This window comes from Dunckerocampus dactyliophorus, chromosome 7, assembly GCF_027744805.1.
Source record: "Dunckerocampus dactyliophorus isolate RoL2022-P2 chromosome 7, RoL_Ddac_1.1, whole genome shotgun sequence".
NCBI lineage: Eukaryota > Metazoa > Chordata > Actinopteri > Syngnathiformes > Syngnathidae > Dunckerocampus > Dunckerocampus dactyliophorus.
The window spans coordinates 2978653-2997557 of record NC_072825.1 but is presented as its reverse complement, the minus strand read 5'-3'; the positions used below and the strand labels follow the sequence as shown (position 1 = coordinate 2997557).

At 42.7% G+C, this 18905-nt stretch overlaps 2 protein-coding genes across 6 annotated transcripts in view; both read right to left on the bottom strand.

Moving 5' to 3' along the window:
• Positions 1-45: 45 nt before the first annotated feature.
• ppox (protoporphyrinogen oxidase) lies at positions 46-13943 on the bottom strand. 3 transcript variants are annotated; one of them, XM_054780760.1, is made up of 16 exons: positions 13750-13938; positions 13021-13220; positions 12335-12421; positions 12127-12261; positions 11304-11419; positions 9028-9160; positions 7904-8048; positions 7636-7829; positions 7479-7539; positions 6412-6530; positions 6117-6230; positions 4032-4181; positions 3860-3902; positions 2709-3783; positions 402-514; positions 50-71 (listed from the first exon to the last, which is right to left on the bottom strand). In XM_054780760.1, exons 3-14 carry the CDS (start codon positions 12416-12418, stop codon positions 3647-3649), a joined length of 1431 nt encoding a protein of 476 aa, XP_054636735.1. In that variant the 5' UTR covers positions 12419-12421; positions 13021-13220; positions 13750-13938; the 3' UTR covers positions 50-71; positions 402-514; positions 2709-3646. The 3 variants fall into 3 exon arrangements, with proteins under 3 accessions (XP_054636734.1, XP_054636731.1, XP_054636735.1); XM_054780756.1 differs by having other exon boundaries at positions 47-71; positions 3860-4181; positions 13750-13942; XM_054780759.1 differs by lacking the exon at positions 13021-13220 and having other exon boundaries at positions 46-71; positions 3860-4181; positions 13750-13943.
• Positions 13944-15259: 1316 nt separating this feature from the next.
• dyrk1b (dual-specificity tyrosine-(Y)-phosphorylation regulated kinase 1B) overlaps positions 15260-18905 on the bottom strand; it is a 53834-nt gene continuing 50188 nt past the window's right edge. For all 3 annotated transcript variants that reach the window (XM_054780755.1, XM_054780754.1, XM_054780753.1), the window contains 3 exons: positions 17951-18133; positions 17757-17860; positions 15260-16745 (listed from right to left, as the gene is read on the bottom strand). In XM_054780755.1, coding sequence (XP_054636730.1) covers positions 16227-16745; positions 17757-17860; positions 17951-18133 — 806 coding nt within the window. In that variant the 3' untranslated portion in view covers positions 15260-16226. The remainder of the gene's footprint in view (positions 16746-17756; positions 17861-17950; positions 18134-18905) is intronic.

The following is an 18905-nucleotide window of genomic DNA, read 5'->3' as shown; positions in this document are numbered from 1 at the left end:
TTCTGACTGTCTTCATGAAGGTCGCGTGCTGAACCCGGGGTGTGTAGCCAACCTTGTAAGAGTAATGAAACCTAAACAAAACAAAACAAAACGTGTCATCTTCCATTCACTGCTTGCAAAAACTAGCCAGACAATTCTCACTGAATATTTATGGCTGGCGATACAATGTCTGGTGGATCCAGATAAATCATGGGCCGTGTCCAATTTGTCCTGCTGTTTTTATATCATTAGAAGTTACACAAAAGGATTGTGGATGATGGGCAAAATTAAAAAAAAAAAGGGTCGGTTGTCCTTGAAATGCTCAAGCGAGCACATCTGCATTTTTTTTTGTTTTGTTTATGATGAACTTTCAGTTTCATTTCTTTTAAGCATGACCAAAGATGTTTGTGTTTGAATATTACCTGTTGTATTGGCAGTGAATGGGCAGTTGAAAAGGAAGCACACGCACTACGTAGCCTTGTGGTGGTGGAGTGTAATCCAGAGAGTAAGTATACACCAGCTGACCACCCACAACCTGAAAGATTAATACATTTCCAAAAATATCATGAATGGAAAATGTGTGTGTGTTTGTTTGTTTGTTTTTTTAATCCCTGTTTGCCTCGGGAAACTCACCGTATTTTTCACCTTTATTTTTTTTTTTACATTTTTATTTTTAAATTTAGATTTATGTATTTTTTTTAATTTAATTTTAATTTTCCCCCCTTTGTTGCAGTTGCTATCCCCTTAATTTCCCCTAATTTAAAATTTCATGCAAAAAGGTCCTCAACATTGGCATAACATCCTCTTTCTGGTAAAGTCAAGCCTTCAAAATAAAAGAAATATACCAGTAAAATAATACTGTTGGGCCACAATAGGCAGTCGGGTCTTACCCTAAATTTCAAATATAAATGTTGATGGGTATATTTTTCCAGCAACTGAATCACCTTTTGGAGTGTCAAAAACTTGAACAAAATCCTGGAAAAACTTGTTTCCAAGATGACAGGATGCATGAAAATCATTAAAGAGCAAATATTGTAAGACACACAGGCAGTCAGCCAATTTGGGGCCTATGGGCCATTTCTAATTTTTCATTTGTGTTCTGGTGAATGTCATTAGCCAAGTAAAACAAAACGAGCTGTGGGCAGAGAAGGAAAAAGTTTGATTCAAATATCAATGCTTTTGTAAACAGAATAAACTCAAATGCACACAATAAGGCAATTCTCATAAAAACACTGAATGCAAAAGGGTTTATCAACGCACAAACCCTTCGTACTTGCTAAGTTAGGCTCAAATTTGAGGCTACGAACAATTGAGTGTTTAGGAGCCGAGGCGAAGCAGTCGACTCTCAGAAAGGAGCTGAACTCCCCATTTGTACTGAGCGACGAAGCGAGCTAGCAAGCGAACTCGTCGAGTGTCCTGGTTGTTCACTCGTCGACTCATTGCAAGACAACCCCTAGCGGGGGGGGGGCGAATTGCACGGCATGGACACTCGAGACTACGCAGAAACATTAACTAGTGTGTGTTGAGTTGCGTGTACCTGAGACGTGCCGTCACAGTCCGTCAGTCTGTAATGGAACAACAGAAAGTTTGGAGACACGGCGGTGGGCTGACAAGATCCCAGACTGTACAAGGACGGAAGTGGCCAGGCGCGTAACTGGAAGCGGTCGACGAGCACAAGCACTTCGTTCATGCTGCACCACACCTGCACGGGGCGTGCACGTGGACCCTGGGCCGTGCTCAGGTGCGGCTGCGCCTGTGGGAACAACAGCGAACCGAGTTCGGCCGGGAGGGAGCTCCGGCGAGGAGAGGGCCGGAGCAGCTCTTTGGCTACAAGAGGCTTTTGCGAGTGCCAGAAGACCGGAAGGCGATGGAACGATGATGAACTTTCATCATCACCCACCTGGGGATTCGCACCCTCCGACCAAGTCACGTGCTGAACCGGACCCCCCACAGCTGGACTGCAACAAGACATCCACACGAGCCAGGAAACCACCAGCATGACTTGAAGGATGAGGGGCGGCTGTTGGTGCTCACAGCCAGCACCTGTGGGAGCCTCCTTATCACACCTGCGCTCCTGATGCTGGGCAGGGGTGGGGGGGTCCATCCAAACGTCGATACCACGTATAGTATCCGTATTGCGCGATGAGATCGATACGTCTCAGTTCTCGCCTATGTGTATTTTCGCAAATAATGTAAACCAGTGCTTCCCACACTTTCTACAGTGGCGTACCCCTTCAGACATTTGACCTGAAGCCATGTACCCCCTACTTCTGCACACTTAAAAAACGCACATCTGTTGATATTAATGAACTTGAAATATTGAACACAATTCATTGGCATTCATTTTATAATAATTTCGGGTCAAAATTGTGTATTTTGCGTGGTTACATTTTAATGTTAGCCATGAACACTGATAACAAGATAAGTAATCGTCCTCAATATCTTTCATTGCTTCCGTTTGAATGGCTTGAATTAGGGCATCGCTTTTTTTGTCCACTGACGATGGCTGTGGTTTAAATCTGCACATTAATTTCATACAAATCGAAGGGCAAAGTGTAACAATCACGGCAAAGCAGTATCTGAAGTACAAAAATACACACAAGCAACGATAACGCCGCACTCACAGTGACAGGTTTTCACCGCTGCACCGTGCGGGGATTGGAACACCAATGTATATCAAATCTTTGAGATTAAACACTATTAATGCACAAAATCATCTTCAAACTTACTTATTTGTTGATATGATGCACACGGAGAAACGAGCATAATCGTGTTCTGTCTCCTTCCTGCTTTCTGCTCGTTTCCATTGTGAGGCGTTCAGGCGCACCAGTAGTTGAGAGCGTTAAGCGCTAATTGTTTTTAATTTTTATTCACGTACTCCCATTACAATTGGCGTAGCCTACTTTGGGAACCTAAGCCTTACAGTGTTCCTCGCTTCATCGCAGTTTTTTAAAGTACAATTCATATTTTTTTTAACAGCATGAACGGGCATTGCCGTGGTTCCTTGTGGTGTATTAGAGTGATCTATGGGAGCTCTGTTGTATGTTTGTCTTATTGTATTTACTACTGCTACCAGTAGAGGGTGTTGTATACTCGTGAGAGTTCAAACTGGTGGCGGTATGCGTTTACGTGCCTGCACCAGCATATTAGGAACCCACAGTAGACAATAGCCGGTTAACCATAGAGCCACAACAGTTCTTATTGGCTAAGGGAGAACCCGCCCATTGTGTTCTGCGTCCTGATTGGCTGTAGACCAAGGGTGTACTTCGCCTCTCGCCCAAAGTCAGCTGGGATAGGCTCCAGCATACGTCCGCCACCTCAGTAAGAAGAAGTGGCATAGAAATGGATGGATGAATACATTCTTAAAAAGAATCATTTTGTTGATAAAACATGCACTTCCAAAACCTTTGTTGTGTGTTTTATTCAGATCATCATCGCGATCAACAAATTAAAAGGCAAAAGTCTCAAAATGATCTTGACAAAATGTAAGCCAAAAGTATGGGTTTCATCAATGCTGGCCCTGTATTTACTTCCTGTGTACTCATGGAAGTACTCCATTTGAACTGCATTACCGCCACTGCACAAGTCCCACAGAAAAGAGCTTTATTTTGAAGGAACGATCAACCTGAAGCACCGCTCTTGGACAAAGAAGGCTCCCGGAGCTCCGTTAAAGTCCGCTTCCCAGCAGCTCTTCGACGGCCGTCCTGGCGCTGAAGATGACGTCGTTCACCGAAACGCCGTCGTAGGAGGAGCCAATCAGAGAAAGCGAAAGGCTGTTCTTTTTTACGAAGCGTCGCATGAAGTCTGAAAATGCAGGAAGTAAAAGCGTGCAAGCGTAGAAGCGTTCATCATCACTCGTGACGCGTGTGCTCATACCCACCTACTCTGCCAAAGTGTCCCTCAGTGTACTGCGGTATGCAGTCCTGATGGCAGACAACAACAGTAAGGCGTACTTGTACTTGTACTTGTACTTGTACGGCACGTTTATGGATAAGACTGATGGCTGATGGACGCTGATTGGCCAACAGCATGAAGACAAAGTTCTTTGGTACCTTCTGCAGAGACACCCAACTCCACCTGGGTGCTGCCATGACTCCCAGGTGACAGCGCATCGCCTCCGTGGCTCTTTCCAAAAGTTGCTCCTTTGTTACCGACGCCGGCGTCCCAAACGCTTCCTGGAACCAGGCCCCGCCCATCATGACCTAGGACAGACCACAGGCGTTAATGGACAGGATGACTCCTGCGGGTGCTTGCTCTGGACCAACATGTCAGCCACTGTACACAGTGTAGTACTGTAGTAGTATAGCAGTAGTATATCAGCAGTATAGTAGTAGTACTATACTAGAAGTATAGTCGTCGTATATCAGTAGTATACTAGTAGTATATCAGAAGTATAGTAGTAGTACTATACTAGAAGTATAGTCGTAGTATATCAGTAGTATACTAGTAGTATATCAGCAGTATAGTAGTAGTAGTATACTAGAAGTATAGTAGTAGTTTATCAGCAGTATAGTAGTAGTATATCAGTAGTATACTAGCAGTATATCAGCAGTATAGTAGTAGTATATCAGCAGTATACTAGCAGTATATCAGCAGTATACTAGCAGTATATCAGCAGTATACTAGCAGTATATCAGCAGTATAGTAGTAGTATATCAGCAGTATATCAGCAGTATACTAGTAGTATATCAGCAGTATACTAGCAGTATATCAGCAGTATAGTAGTAGTATATCAGCAGTATACTAGCAGTATATCAGCAGTATAGTAGTAGTATATCAGCAGTATACTAGCAGTATATCAGCAGTATAGTAGTAGTATATCAGCAGTATACTAGAAGTATATCAGCAGTATAGTAGTAGTAGTAGTATACTAGAAGTATAGTAGTAGTATATCAGCAGTATACTAGCAGTATATCAGCAGTATAGTAGTAGTATATCAGCAGTATACTAGCAGTATATCAGCAGTATACTAGAAGTATATCAGCAGTATAGTAGTAGTAGTATACTAGAAGTATAGTAGTAGTATATCAGCAGTATACTAGCAGTATATCAGCAGTATAGTAGTAGTAGTATACTAGAAGTATAGTAGTAGTATATCAGCAGTATACTAGCAGTATATCAGCAGTATAGTAGTCAGGGTTTCCACAATTCTGAATTTATTGAATTTAATTTTATTCCCATAATATTACAACTGCAACCTAATTTTCAAAAAATGACAACTTTATTTATTTTGTTTTTCAAAATACAAGTTTTTTTAAAAAGCGTCTTTTTTCTGCTACAATGCTGTTATTTTTCCTCATAATATTACAAAGTTATTCTCCAAAAATTGCAGCAGTTCTTTCATTTCTGATGGCTTCTTCATGTATTTTACACCCACGTCAACTTTCTTCCTGTCAGTTTTCTTCTCTCATTTCTGACTTTATTGCCATACTATGATAACTTTTTCCACAAGCTGATTTCCCCAAAATGATAACTTTATGTAGTTTGTTTTTCATAATATGACATCTTTAAAAAAATGCATCTTTATTCTTTAATATTTCAACTTTATGCTACTAAAATGATGCTATTTTTCCTCATCATATTACGAGAGTATTCTCATAAAATGACAGCTGTTTTTTTTTTCATTTCTGCTGCTCATAAAAATAAACTTTGTTTCTTGTTAGATAGATTATGTTTTTTTTTTTGTTTTTTTTTTAGCATTTTGACTGACTTTATCCCCACAATAGTTTGATTTTCTTCTCAAATATTACAAGTATTTTTAGAATGTCCCGGGGGCCACTTTGGACACCCCTGCTCTAGACGACCCTGTATTATGACCCCCTGCACACGAGAAATTAATTCCAAATGAACTCAATCTTGTGCACAAAGCCCAGCTCAAAGAAATCACGCAGCAAGACGTTCCCTGTGTGGCTCCCGTATGCAGTACAGGTACGCAGTACAGGTACGCAGTACAGGCACGCAGTACGTATATGTACAGCATGTACAGCAGTGGCATGAGCCATCACATTTATCCATTGATTCACAAAACAAGCCCAATTCCAGCAGCCCTAAAGGCAAAAAAAAAAAAGTTTCAGGAAGAGCCTGAAGCCACACACTCCCTGATTGGTGAAGAAAACCATCCCGTGGTGAGTAATTACCGTCAGCCTGGTTGTTGGCCCATCAGGTGTGTTGTGTTGCGGGAAAGGTACAGAGTCATACACCACTCCCAGTAAACCAGGATCCTCACATGATGGAACCAGGTGTCCAAATCCCTGATCACGCACACGCACACGCACACGCACACGCACGGTACACATTAAAAGTAAAGGACAGGAAGTGTTTGATCCCTGGAGTCTTGTTGCTTGCATTAACGTCACAGAAATCACTGCAATGTTGACAGCTTGGCTTTGTCACACGTGCTGAAGGATGTCTCGCGTGGTTTTCCGTTCTCACCTGGACAGGAAGCACCGAGCCTTCATACTCCAGGTTGACCACAGCCACAGTCACGCAGGAGATGTCCTGCAGCGGCTGCACCAGAGGCTGACAGGAGGACGGCAGCGCGGCCGCCAGCGCTGACGAGAAAGAGAGTCGTGTGAAACGTCTTTTATACGTACGTGTCACATATGATATACCATATAACAAAACACACAACCTTTCATGGACAAACACAGCAATTCCAAAACATGGAAAGAACATTTTAAAAGAATAAAGTCTAAATATGAAATGAAAAGAGTTTAAATCTAGCCAGAAAAAGTCGGAATTTTACAAGAATGGCATGGTAATATTACAGTATAAGGAGGAGCATAAGGTTGAAAGAGTAAAGAAAAAAACTTCATTTTTCAAAGATGTAATATTAGGAAAAACAAACAACATACAGTTGTAAGTTTTGGAAAATGAAGTTGCGGAAAAAGTTGTAATATTATGGGAATGAAGTTCAAATATGATGGGAATAAAGTCAGAGTTATTAGAAGAACATTGACAAGAACAAACTTGAAAGAGTTGGAAAATTGAAAAAAACTACAACAGCAGAAATGAAAAAAAAACCCCAGCAGAATAGAGTCAAAATATATTGTTGTTAAAAGTCGTATTCTAACATTCAAAAAGTCAACAAAAACAATTTGATGAGAATAAACTGTTAATATTATGAGGGAAAATAATGTCATTTTAGTAGCACAGAGTTGAAATATTGAAGAAAAACATCCTAAAGTTGGATTATTATGACAAACACACAAAACAAAAAGTATTTTTTGGAAGATTAGGTTGGGGGAAGAACTTAATATTATGGGAATAAAGTCAAAATATTATGGGAGTGACAAAGCCTTTTATTATTATTATTATTAGTGTTATCATTTTAACATTTCCACTGTTTCACTTTACATGACGCTTTTGACAACAGCCTATTATTATTATTATTATTATTATTATTATTACTATTTTTATTATTGTGTGTTTTGTCTTCATGCTAGTTTACTTTGTGGTGTCGTGTGAGGTAGCTTTTTCCAGAGAAAGATGCGACCCACCTTTAGCAGGCAGAGCAGATATTACATGGTCAGCTGATATGCTCCCGTCCTTTACATGGATCTAAACACACACACACACACACACACGTGCACATGTGCACAGCCTGTAGTAATGAGTTGAAGAATAAAACATTGAAGTTGGTGCCTTTTGTCTTACGGTCCAACCCCTGGCTGAAGGGCTGATATGACTGACAGGTGTGTCTCTGTGCAGCAGGACCCTCCTGCTCTGCTGCAGGAAGTCACTGATGGATTCCGGGAGCGACTCCAGCCCCCGTCTGAGCGACCACTGGGCCCACGACTCCTTCTCTGACCTCCGGCTAAGGGGACCAGGAGGGACCGCCTTTGAAGTTCCTGCAAGCGCACACGGATACCACGTTAGCATCCACGCATTCCTGCACACTGACAGCTAAACTGTGGGGAAGTACCTGAGCCCAGCAGCATGCCGAGTGTCAGGGAACCCCTGCGCTGCTCCGCCTCATAGAGGGTGGGAAAACAAGAGCGCACACTGAGCTTCCTGCAGTCGCCAGCAAACACGCCCCGACACAGACTGTCCACAGCTATGTCTGCCAGCTAGGAGGATACACACAACCACACACACACACACACACACACACACACACACACACACACACACACACACACATTGTAAGTAGAGGGCACAAAGCACTCCACACTGCTGTCAGACCAGTAAAAGAAATAGTAAAAAAAGCAGTATAAATATTATGCAATATTAGTGTGGACACACATGGAAAGTATTCCCAGCGCTTCACTCGTCACACATTTTCTTGTGGGTCAACGGGTCTCCACACGTTTTCTTCCAGCGAGAGGCCGCACAGTGACTTTGCCACTTTGATATTTTGCAAAGCAACACATTTAGACACGCTAACAAGTTACAGTGAATTCCGGTGTAAAAGCCGCACGTGTCCACGTCATAGGGTGGCATATTGTGGCGGGCACGAGTCCGTGAGGACCAGGCAGGTCTTTATTTGACAGGAGCCAATCATGAGCTATGAATAAACTCACGAAAAGCTTGTCAACCCAGTGGAAATCGCAGGAGGTCGTTACTCAATATAACAGTCTGACTCACGGTGTCATCTTACAAAGACCACTACACTCATCACACAGCAACTTAACACTCAAACGTTATACCTCGGAAATATACAAACATGTACCGATATGAGTTTTATATGAAAAAAACCCCAACATTTTAAACATTTTCCCATAGTGAATTTCATATGAGAAAACCATTTCAGTGTGGGAGCATAGAAACCATAGAAAATAGCATCGCAATGCTGCGTCTGTCCACCAGAGGGAGCCAGAGGACCAAAGCAGAAATAGGGAAGCTGACGTCATTGCAGCACCCCAATGAATGCATTGCTCAGACGCAATGCCTTATGGGATACATTTAAAATGTGATTTTTTAAAAATTATAAACTCCTATTGGGACATGATTGTATATTTGTATGTAACCTTTTGAGTATTCAGTTGCTGTGTGATGAATTTAGTGCTGTTTAGCGCTGGTAATCCAGAATCAAGTTCACCCCCTCACCTCTCTTCCAAGCCTGCGAGACACAAAGGAATGGATGGACTCGTCCTCCCGCTGGCTTTTCTTGGCAAACATCTCCGTGGCGATGCTGAAGAGTAGCGGGCGTGAGAAGGGCGGGATCGTCCGTATGAGTCCGCTGAACGCCAGACACACACACAATAAAGTTAACAATGGCTGGAGGAAAATACTTTTGCTGTCAGCTGACATTCCAACATGGCACTCATATAATCACATTTACTCAACTACAGAGAGTAGCAGGTGTCTATTGAGGTGTGGTATTTGACTCACACGAGGCTATTCATCACACTGAGCAGTCATGCTTGCCCCATCGATTGTCAGTACTTCTGTTCTGCTGTGTTACCGCAATTTGTGGATTATTTCCGGTCTGATTTGGAGTCGTTCCGACAATCCTTTTGTGCAAGGCACAGTAATGCCTCTTTTATGGTGGTCGTTTATGGCGGTTCTTTGGTTCCAGACCCGACCGTGATAAGTGAATTTCCACCAAGTAGGATTCCTTATTTATTAATGGAATATTTTTGTAGTTACAGTAGGCCTGTCACGATGACAAATTTTGCTTGTCGATAATTGTGCTCCAAATTATCGTCGATAATCGATATTATAGTCAACTTTTTTTTTTTAGATCTTTTTTTCATTGTCATGAGAGGTGTAATTCACATTTGAACCACTAGATGGCACTCAAGTATAGTGGACCCGTGTAATCCACATTAGCTTGACACAGAAGTTGCCTGTACGCATGTTGTTTAAAATGGATGCCACATATGCCATATAACCGTATTGAATGGTTGCATTTTTTTTGCAGAGTAGTGAACGACACTATCTGTGAGCACACACCATTTTGGACTGTTTTGTTTATATTTACTTTGCCCACCAAATGCCTCAGTAAGCGTTGACTGTCGGGACGAAGGCTCCGCTGCCTGAGCACCTCCATCGGTAGTTTTTTTTCCCCAGTTAAGAAAATTGTGGTCATGCGCTCACCTTGCTCATTCTGTTATAAAAGAATTTTTTTTGTGTTGACCGCAGAGGACATACATGAGTTTTTAACTATTTTGGCGCTTTCCTGACTACACTTCAGGAAGATCAAAGCAGCTTGCTGACACCCTCAACTTGAACTCGGACAGGCGAGATACCGGCAAAATGATACCCTGGAAACCCGGGTCCAAAATCAGAAACAGGGCCATTCTGGCTGTCGGAAGAGGAGGATTTAGATGGCGCCTCAAGGAATGTAAAGCCAGTTCCAGAATTATATGAACTTGTAGATAACAAATATTTGATGTTCTTTCACGCCTTGAAGGAGGAGATGAAAGAGCTCCAGGAGGAAACTGTAGCTCGAATAAGGCAAGGTTTGCTAACACAGACCGGAAATGTACAATCGCAGAACGGCCTTGAAAAAAAATTCTCGGAGATCCACGATGAAGTCATAAACCTTAAGGAGGGAAATAGAGAACTGCGCAAGGATACCAAGGCACTACGAGATGATAACAAATTACTACAAGATGCTGCTGCTGCCTTGCGTGCTGCTCTTAAGGTGGTTGAAAACCCTATGGATGAAAACAGAACAATATGCAATATATCAAGGTACTACTGGATGATATAAAAGGTACTACAGGATGATATCAAGGCACTATTGGAAGACAATGCTGCCTTGTGCACCACTCTTGAGGAAGAGAAAGAAGCAAAGGAAAATATCATTAAGCATACAATTGATGAGGTGGATGAAAATGCACGGATGAACGATGTGATCTTCACGGGACTCGGAATCACACCCGAGACAAAAGCCAGGTCAGTCCAGAACAAAGAACCAGATGAAATGGATGTTGCTTCAACAAAGCAACAAACTGCCATTTTCCTACCATCGAAGGAGGTGGATGTAGATATCGACACCATCGATTCTTGCATCCCGCAGTATGACAGAAACAATGCCACACCCGGCGTTATCGTTAAGTTTGCTAACAGGGAATTCTAAAGCGTGCTGCTGAAACAGGGAAAGAAGGTGAAAGGCACAAACGTCCACATGAACGAGCGTCTGACAAAACTAAACGCTCACATCGCCAAGAAAGCACGAGACTTGAGGAAGCAGGGAAAGACACAAGGTACTTGGAGCACAACACGGAAAAAGGAGGATACAACCCACAAAGAAAGAAGCATGCAGTTGGAAGGATCACGTTCCATAAGATTTGACATCACTACCACGTCGTAACAAGAAGTAATGGAATTAGGAAGCCACGTGTCTGCTGTGCTCAATGCAGAAACAATCTTACCTTATCCCTGAAGGCATCCTGTGCAGCTGCTTGTTGACATACAAGTATCTGTTCTTGGAAGCATCGTGGCTGTAGGTGACAGGCAGAATCTCCCCTGCGAGACCCAGGTCTTCCACCTACACACACACGCAGCAGCACGTGAGAAGGGCTCCTGAAAAGCTCATGCAGGTGAAAAATGGACAAAAAGTCCAACATCCTATAAAACTCAATGGTGGCTGCGTAGTGGGACAGGAGGATCCCACACATTCACCATTCAGTATTCAATACCCTGCAAGTTTGTGCATTTTTGCTCAAATTATAGATATATTTTTTATATATTTATTATTTATTTATTTTCCTCTGAAAATAATGCATTTTTAATGTAAAACTGACTATAGGGGTGTTTTTCATGTCTAAAAGGCTCTAATAATATTAATAAAGAGTATTCAGAAGGTGGCAAACAGGTTTTCTGTGCTCTAACTACCAAAATATTCCATTTATAAATAAGGAATTCTACTTTGTGAAAATTCACTTATCACGGTCAGGTCTGTAACCAATGAACCGCCATAAACGAGGGATTTCTGTGTCAGTATATCGGATATCGGTAAGAAAGCCTATATCGAGCATCTTTAGAGGAGGGGCTGTGGAGATAAACGTACCTAATAATTAAAATCACATCATATTTATTGTAAATGTTGATGGTCCCAGAACGTAAACCACGCAAACAGTATTGCGATCGTCCTTTCCAGTAAGACAGTAACTCTGTCAAAATGTGCACACTAAGGAAGCAAGTATAATTACTATAATTACTGGGATGTACTGATATCTGAGAGACAGCACGTACCATGTTAAGAGTGTTGCGACCCACGGCTCCAGCAGGTCGGATACCTCTGGGCCCGTGTTCAAACACGGCACCATCAGACCTTCTTGTGGACCACAGCCATCCTCCGACACGACTGCCGGCCTCCAGCAAGATGACCTGAGAGCACACAGATGCTGTACACTGTGGAGAAGCACAGTCATCCAAGATACGGTGTGTGTTGCAGTACTACCTTGGTCACCTGGGGGCTCTTGCAAAGGTAGTAGGACGCTGCCAATCCCCCGATGCCCCCGCCGAGGACCGCTACCGTCCTCATTGGCTGAACGGGAACACAAATGACAAACAGTTTTTGTAGCAAACATGATAAGCTGTGGAAGGGTGCGCCTGCTTGTTTGATCATGATTTCTTTATCAGACGGCTCAGTCTGTCGCTCAGCTTAAGTGCAGACAAACGGCACATTTTCCTACTGCCGTCTTACTGAGAAATCAAACCATGCGGGGGCCACATTGATAGTATTCATTTAATCAAAAATATTATCCTGGTATCAACAGCATCGATATTTGGATCAATCGCCCACCTCTCTAACATTGAATGTAAATGTTCTTAGTTGAAGGCATTTATACATTATATTTTTTATATTTATGATATATTTATGCATGTTTTCTGTTCGTGCTGAAATCAAAATGATTTGACTGTTCGGTTTGAGAAACTAAACATATGTACATTTTTCGTAACTTAAATGTGTTTTAAACTCCTCTCCCAAGCTGTAAGAATGCCTGGCAAACATATGTCAAAGAAACAGAATAAATAACACAGTTTGTGACACCACAGCGAAGGCTGTGCCTGTCAGAAAATAGACGTTAACACTTCGTGAGGTTTGTTTCCATAACATAATTCAACATGCTAGCCGTGTGTTACCTTTATTTATTTCCGGACACCGGAAACCGTTGAACCTCCACTGTGGTCCTCTTTTTCAGTCCATACTTGTTTCTGGTAGAAGAGTAAAGGACCGGTCCGTGTGTCACTGCGCAATACGTCCCCGGAACGCAATCGGTCCCGCGCATGCGTATGGACTACGTCACGTCCTCCTTTAGCGACTGCTTCTGCGACGTCACGTGCTGTGGTAGTTATTTTTAAACATAAATGGTCAATAACCATACTTCATATATGTAACATCTTGGGAGGATATTTCATAAGTATCTCGTTAAAATACTTCTTTAGCATGGTGATGTTTCTATTGTCTTATGACACCAAGACTGAGGTACGTAAAAACTTACGCAATGCACGTAGCGCAGACTTAAGCGTCATATCCGGTTACGTGAAACATACATAAAATAAATAGAATAAAAAACATAAAATGCTCTTATATTTCAATGTAAACAACCATAAGTAGAGTGATGGATTAATCTAGAGGATTCAGCTTTTTCATTTTTTTTCTAAACGGGGAAATACCATCCATCCAACGCAACACAGTATCGCCACCGACTGGCGGTCAATAATACAATAATGGAACAGTAAAAAAAAAAAAATGTACATAATTCGCATTCTACAATCGATTCAATCATTCCTGCTATAACAATACGTGCTGAAATTAGAGAGTTTGATGTTTTGTACATGGCATGCTCCACTGTGCTAGTCGTGTGTTACCTTTATTTATGTCCGGACACACAATAATTACCACGTATAATCATTGTGTAAATTGAGTAGGTCACTGATGATATTGACTCTCCTGACTTCCATGTTTGTCTGTCTCTAAGTGTCCTGCGGCTGACTGTCCATCCCAGGGTGTAGTCAGCTGGGACAGGCTCCGGCTTCCCGTGACCCGGAACAGGATAATCGGTAGAAAATGGATGGATTGTACATTTTGTATTGCTGTGAAGTCGTGGTAAGAGACAGAAAGAGACAAAAGTATTAATTTTCTCAAGTTAATTGTTATTTTGTGCTTGTTGTTTGTTCTGTTAGGGCCGACTTTTACTTTGCTATATTTTCAAAAAGAGAACGGACTCTGACACTCCAATGCATTGAAAATGAGTTTTTTCCAACTATTGTTTTTTTTTCCAACTATTGCAACATTCTCTCCATTAATTTTTTTTCTCGTAATTATGACTTTATTTCCATATTTTGACTTTATTCTCCTTACATGATAACTTTTCCGTCTTTTTCTCGTTAGAATAAATTTTTCTCTCTCGTAAAATCACCCCAAATTTTCCCAAAAATGATTCATATTCTGAAAAAAAACATATTTTCTTAATATTTCAACTTTATGCTACTAAAATGACAAACATTTTCGCAAAAATTAAAAAACCTTTTTCTCGTGAGAATACAACTTTTTCTCGTAAAATGACAGCTGTTTTTCCATTTCCAACTACTTCAACTTTCTTCTTGTAAATGCTACTAAAAATGACATTACTTTTCCTGATAATATTGTAACACTTTTCCAAAAAAAATTACAACTTTTTTCTCTTAATATTTTGACATTATTCTCATAAAATTGTGATTTTTTTCCTGTAAAATGACAGCTGTTTTGCTGCATTTCTGCTATTGTATTTTTTTTAAACTTTCATCTTGCAAATTTTCTTCTGATAATTATGACATTCTCGTAACATTGTAACTTTTTCTGCAACCTAAGTTTACAAAAATGACAACTTTGTTGTTTTGTTTCTCATAATATTATTTTTTTAATTACGTATTTTTTCTTGAATATTTCAGCTCTATGCATTATTTTTATCTGAGTAAAATTGTGCCTTTTTTTCTTGTTATAACTTTTTTCCTGTAAAATTACCCCAAACTAATTTTCCCAAAAATTACAACTTTGTTTTGTCTGTTTGTCATATTCCGACTTAAAAAAATAGCATATTTTCTTAAAATTGAAACTTTATGCTCCTAAAATGACGCTTTTCTCGAAAAATAACTTTTTCTCGTTGGATTCCAACTTTTTTCTGTTCATATTTTGACTTAATATATTTGAGTTAGAATGTGCCACGGGCCGATAAAAAACAAACAAACAAACACCAGAATGTGAGGATCAGGTTAGTAGGAAGAAAAGCGGAGATCCAATGTTTGTTTGACTTTGGTGTGCAAAAGTATACTCTTTATTCTTATTATATATCCAACTTTATTTTGCCCCGTACCCTCCCCTCCACCCAAGCCCGGCCCCCCCAACCAGCGACACTCCCATGTCACTGGTTCCTGTCACTGTTACAATAGCCAGTCAGAGCTCACCTGCAGAAAGAAGGCAACCAAACAAAGAAGAGCAGAAAAAAGGGTTACTTTCAGTTTGTTTTTTCTTGTTAAATAGTAATAAATACATTGAGATGCAGTGGTTCTTACTTCATCCTTTCTCTTAAGCAGAAGGGTTAAAAAGTTTTTAACTTTCTCTCTCTTTTCTTTTTCATTTCTTTATTGATCTGTGTTGGATCTTTAGCAGCAATCCGGACAAGTTGTCATGGTGATTAGCAGCACAGAGAGGAAGAGCTGTCTGGAGGAGAAACAACAGGAGGAGGAAGACGGAGAGGACGAGGAGAAGATCCCCGTGAGCGCCAGGGAGGCGTCCGTGTCCCGACGCCTTCTCTTGCCTCCTTCTCTCGCTCCCTGCAGCCTTCAGAGAGGGAGGGAGGGAAGGAGGGCCCCCAGTCAAAAAGAGAAGAACACACCACACGGGAGTCCTGCGTCCCACACGTTCATACGAGGAGTGTAAATGCTGCAAATGACCACGTGTAGTCATGACTGCAATTTGTAAACGCAAACGTGCGCTCTCCTTCTGAAACGTATCCTCCTCTTCCTCCTCCTCCTCCTCCTCTCCAGGCTCAAACAACCCAACAGAACACACAAACTCCTCAAACCACAGAAAGAAAATCAAATCATATTAAAAGAACAAACAAATCATAGTCATAAAAACAAACTCGTCACAGTCATTCCGTTTCAAATGACAAAGACAGAAAAGTAAAACGGGATGAAAGGAGTTTTCCCGGCATCCTCCTCCTCGCTCCTCCTCCCCTCATGCAGTACAGACTGTCTCCTTCAGCACAAAGTTCATATGTTTGTCTCTCAGCGTGACTGTGGTGTGTGTACTCGGAGTAGTTGGAGTTAAAATTGTATGGCTTTAGGGCACGGTTCAGGTTTTATCAAGAGTTGGCCGGTCCCTCGTCTGAGTCCGGCCTCCCTCTGCCCCCTGCAGCTGGGTTATTGTTGTTGGAGGCTGGGTAGTAGTCCTCGGGGGGCGGGGCTTGCGGCCCCGGGGCGGTGGGGGCCGTCCGAGTCCGGAAGGCAGACAGTCCGATTGGCAGGGCGAGGGGTAGGGAGGCGGAGCCAAACTGAGACGCCTCCATGGAAGACACCGCCCCCAGGTGGTGCAGCCCTAGGGACACGCCCACATCCATGCTGTCACTCATCTGGGGTGAGGACCCCTGCTGGCCTCCTCCCCCGCCGCCGCCGCCGCTGCCACCGATGCCGGTCTGTCCGCCCTGTCGTAGGCCGCGCCCGCCGTTCCCGTGGTGGGAGTAGGTCGGGTGGGGGTGATGGGGCTGTTCCAGGAAGTGGCGCTGGTGCTGTTGGGAGGCGGCCGGCTTGTGGAGCAGCAACTGGGTGTATGCTGGGTCCTGACCCCCACCTCCACCATCACTGCCTGGCCACATCCTCATCTGCTGCTGGGAGAAGACAACGGTCACACACCGCGTGGCACACACCACGTGCTAGCAACGTACGTTCAGCACCGCTCAAAAGTTTACGCACGCTTGCTCATGCTACTGGATAGGGTGGTGGGTCTAAACTTTTGGCCGGTACTCTATGTGCCCACAAAATAAATGCAAACACACTGCAGTCCATTTACTTCACTGCACCCTCACAGCACTTCACTTTCTACACATTTTATGTGACACAGCAAAAGATGCACTTCTTCTTCTTTTGCTTTCATTTGCAAAAAAAATAAAAGTTTTCCAGCAGTTGTTGTGAAAAAGTGTTTGCCCCCTTCCTGATTTCTTATTTTCTTGCAGGTTTGTCACACTTAAATGTTTCAGATCAAAGAAATGTAAATATTGGTCAATGACAACACAACTGAACACTTTATGCAGTTTTTAAATGAAACCCTCCAGTGTGGCTGAATGACAACAATTCTGCAAAATTCCTCCCCAGCGCTGTAAGAGACTCATTGCAAGTTGTTTGCATGTTTGCAGTTGTTGCTGCTAAGGGGGGCCCAACCAGTTATTAGCTTTAGGGGACAATCACTTTTTCACACAGGGACATGTAGCTTTCTTTTCTCCCTAAAAAAATAAATGCTTCATTTAAAAACTGCATAAAGTGTTCAGTTGTGTTGTCATTGACTAATGTTTCTGTCACCTCCTTTGTACTGTTATGGATACACACGTTGTTTTCCCATCCCCCCCCCCCAATCCCTCTATCCTCTGTCCCTCTGGATCTATCGTCTGTCTCTCTACCCTGTCTCTCGTTCAACCCAACCGGTCGAGGCAGACGGCCGCCCCACTCTGAGTCTGGGTTGTGTTCCCAAGTGCTGGCGTGTGGGGCTCAGCTGGTTAGAAGTATGAGAAGCGTGGTTGAAGCACCTTGAGATAACTTCCATTGCAAGTTGGTGCTGACTTCACTTCTGGAAGGCTGCGCTACAAAGTGGGTACTTTGAGTGACAACGTTGTTGTGCGTACCTGAGGGCTGGTCATCTCATAGTCTGAATGCGTCACAGCAGAGTTGTAATAGCGGTTACTGTAGCGATAGTTGCGGTTGTCATTGGAGGAACCACTGGAGCCACCTGGATGTAAAAGAACATGACAGCGACGGGAGATTCGGTTAGCTTTTCTTCTGGAGGAGGAGCAGGAGAGTTTGTGATGCGCGTGTTTACCGGAGCTGGAAACAGAGCTCGTGGTGGAGGTTGAGTGGGAGTGGTCCATGGCGGGGGAGGTGGATGTGGACGAACTGGTGTTGGTTCCTTCATCTGTGGTCTTCTTGAAGAAGTTGTGCTGCAGGGCGTAGAATGGCGTGATGCGGCTTTTGGGGTCGTAGTCCAGCATGCGCAGGATAAGATCTGGAGGAAGGGACGCAGTGGTAAGTCTGACTTTGCACTAAAACATGCAACGCTTTCCCTCCATCAGCGACCACGCACCAATAAAAGCGTTGCAGGGGAGGCGGTACAGCTGCTAGAACGTATCTATGACGGGGTGGGTAAACACTTTGACTTGCAGGCCACATTGGGTTAAAAACGTGGCAGAGGGTCTGCTATCTCAGAGCGCCCGCAAGGAATGCTAGGTAGTCCAGCTCCAACAACAATATGAATTATGAAGAATAAAACATTGGCTATCAAGAGTATGTTAACTTGTTTACTTCTCTGGTGACCTCCTCAACATGTGTGGCAATCAAGCAAAAATGAGACCAAATGTTAAGAGAAAGAGTACCGCAAGCTACTGTCATGCTCCTTTTTCACCACCAGATGGCAGCAATGCAATGTGCAAGCATGAGCAGCTATCCCGGGGGTGTCCAACGGTTCTTCCCGTGTGAAAAATGATACAACTTTGCCACTTCGGCTACGTTTAATTTTTTACGTGGCCGTTCACATTACCAAAAAAAAGCTATTTGTTTATGTGAACCTGACGCGTCCAGAAAGCACGCATTTACGTCACATGCATTTCTGTGTGTTTACGGAAGTAAAGATTGCTGCAGTGTGTGCTCCAGTCATGTGCGATACCGCTGATTTCATTTCTGATCTGACGCCTGGTAAAATTCCGGCTGGTATTGGCGATACCGATCCGATACTTTGTGCAAATACGCCTAATGCAGGGGTGCTCCCACTTTTCCAGCCT

Bases quoted from the DNA above. Each gene is read 5' to 3' on its own strand.
- ppox (XM_054780759.1), bottom strand. From the start codon at position 12,418: ATGAGGACGGTAGCGGTCCTCGGCGGGGGCATCGGGGGATTGGCAGCG. The intron at 11,420-12,126 runs GTACGTGCTGTC...GTGTGTGTGTAG, and splicing joins GTCGCAACACTCTTAACATG to GTGGAAGACCTGGGTCTCGC. The intron at 7,830-7,903 runs GTACTTCCCCAC...GTGCGCTTGCAG, and splicing joins CGGCATGCTGCTGGGCTCAG to GAACTTCAAAGGCGGTCCCT.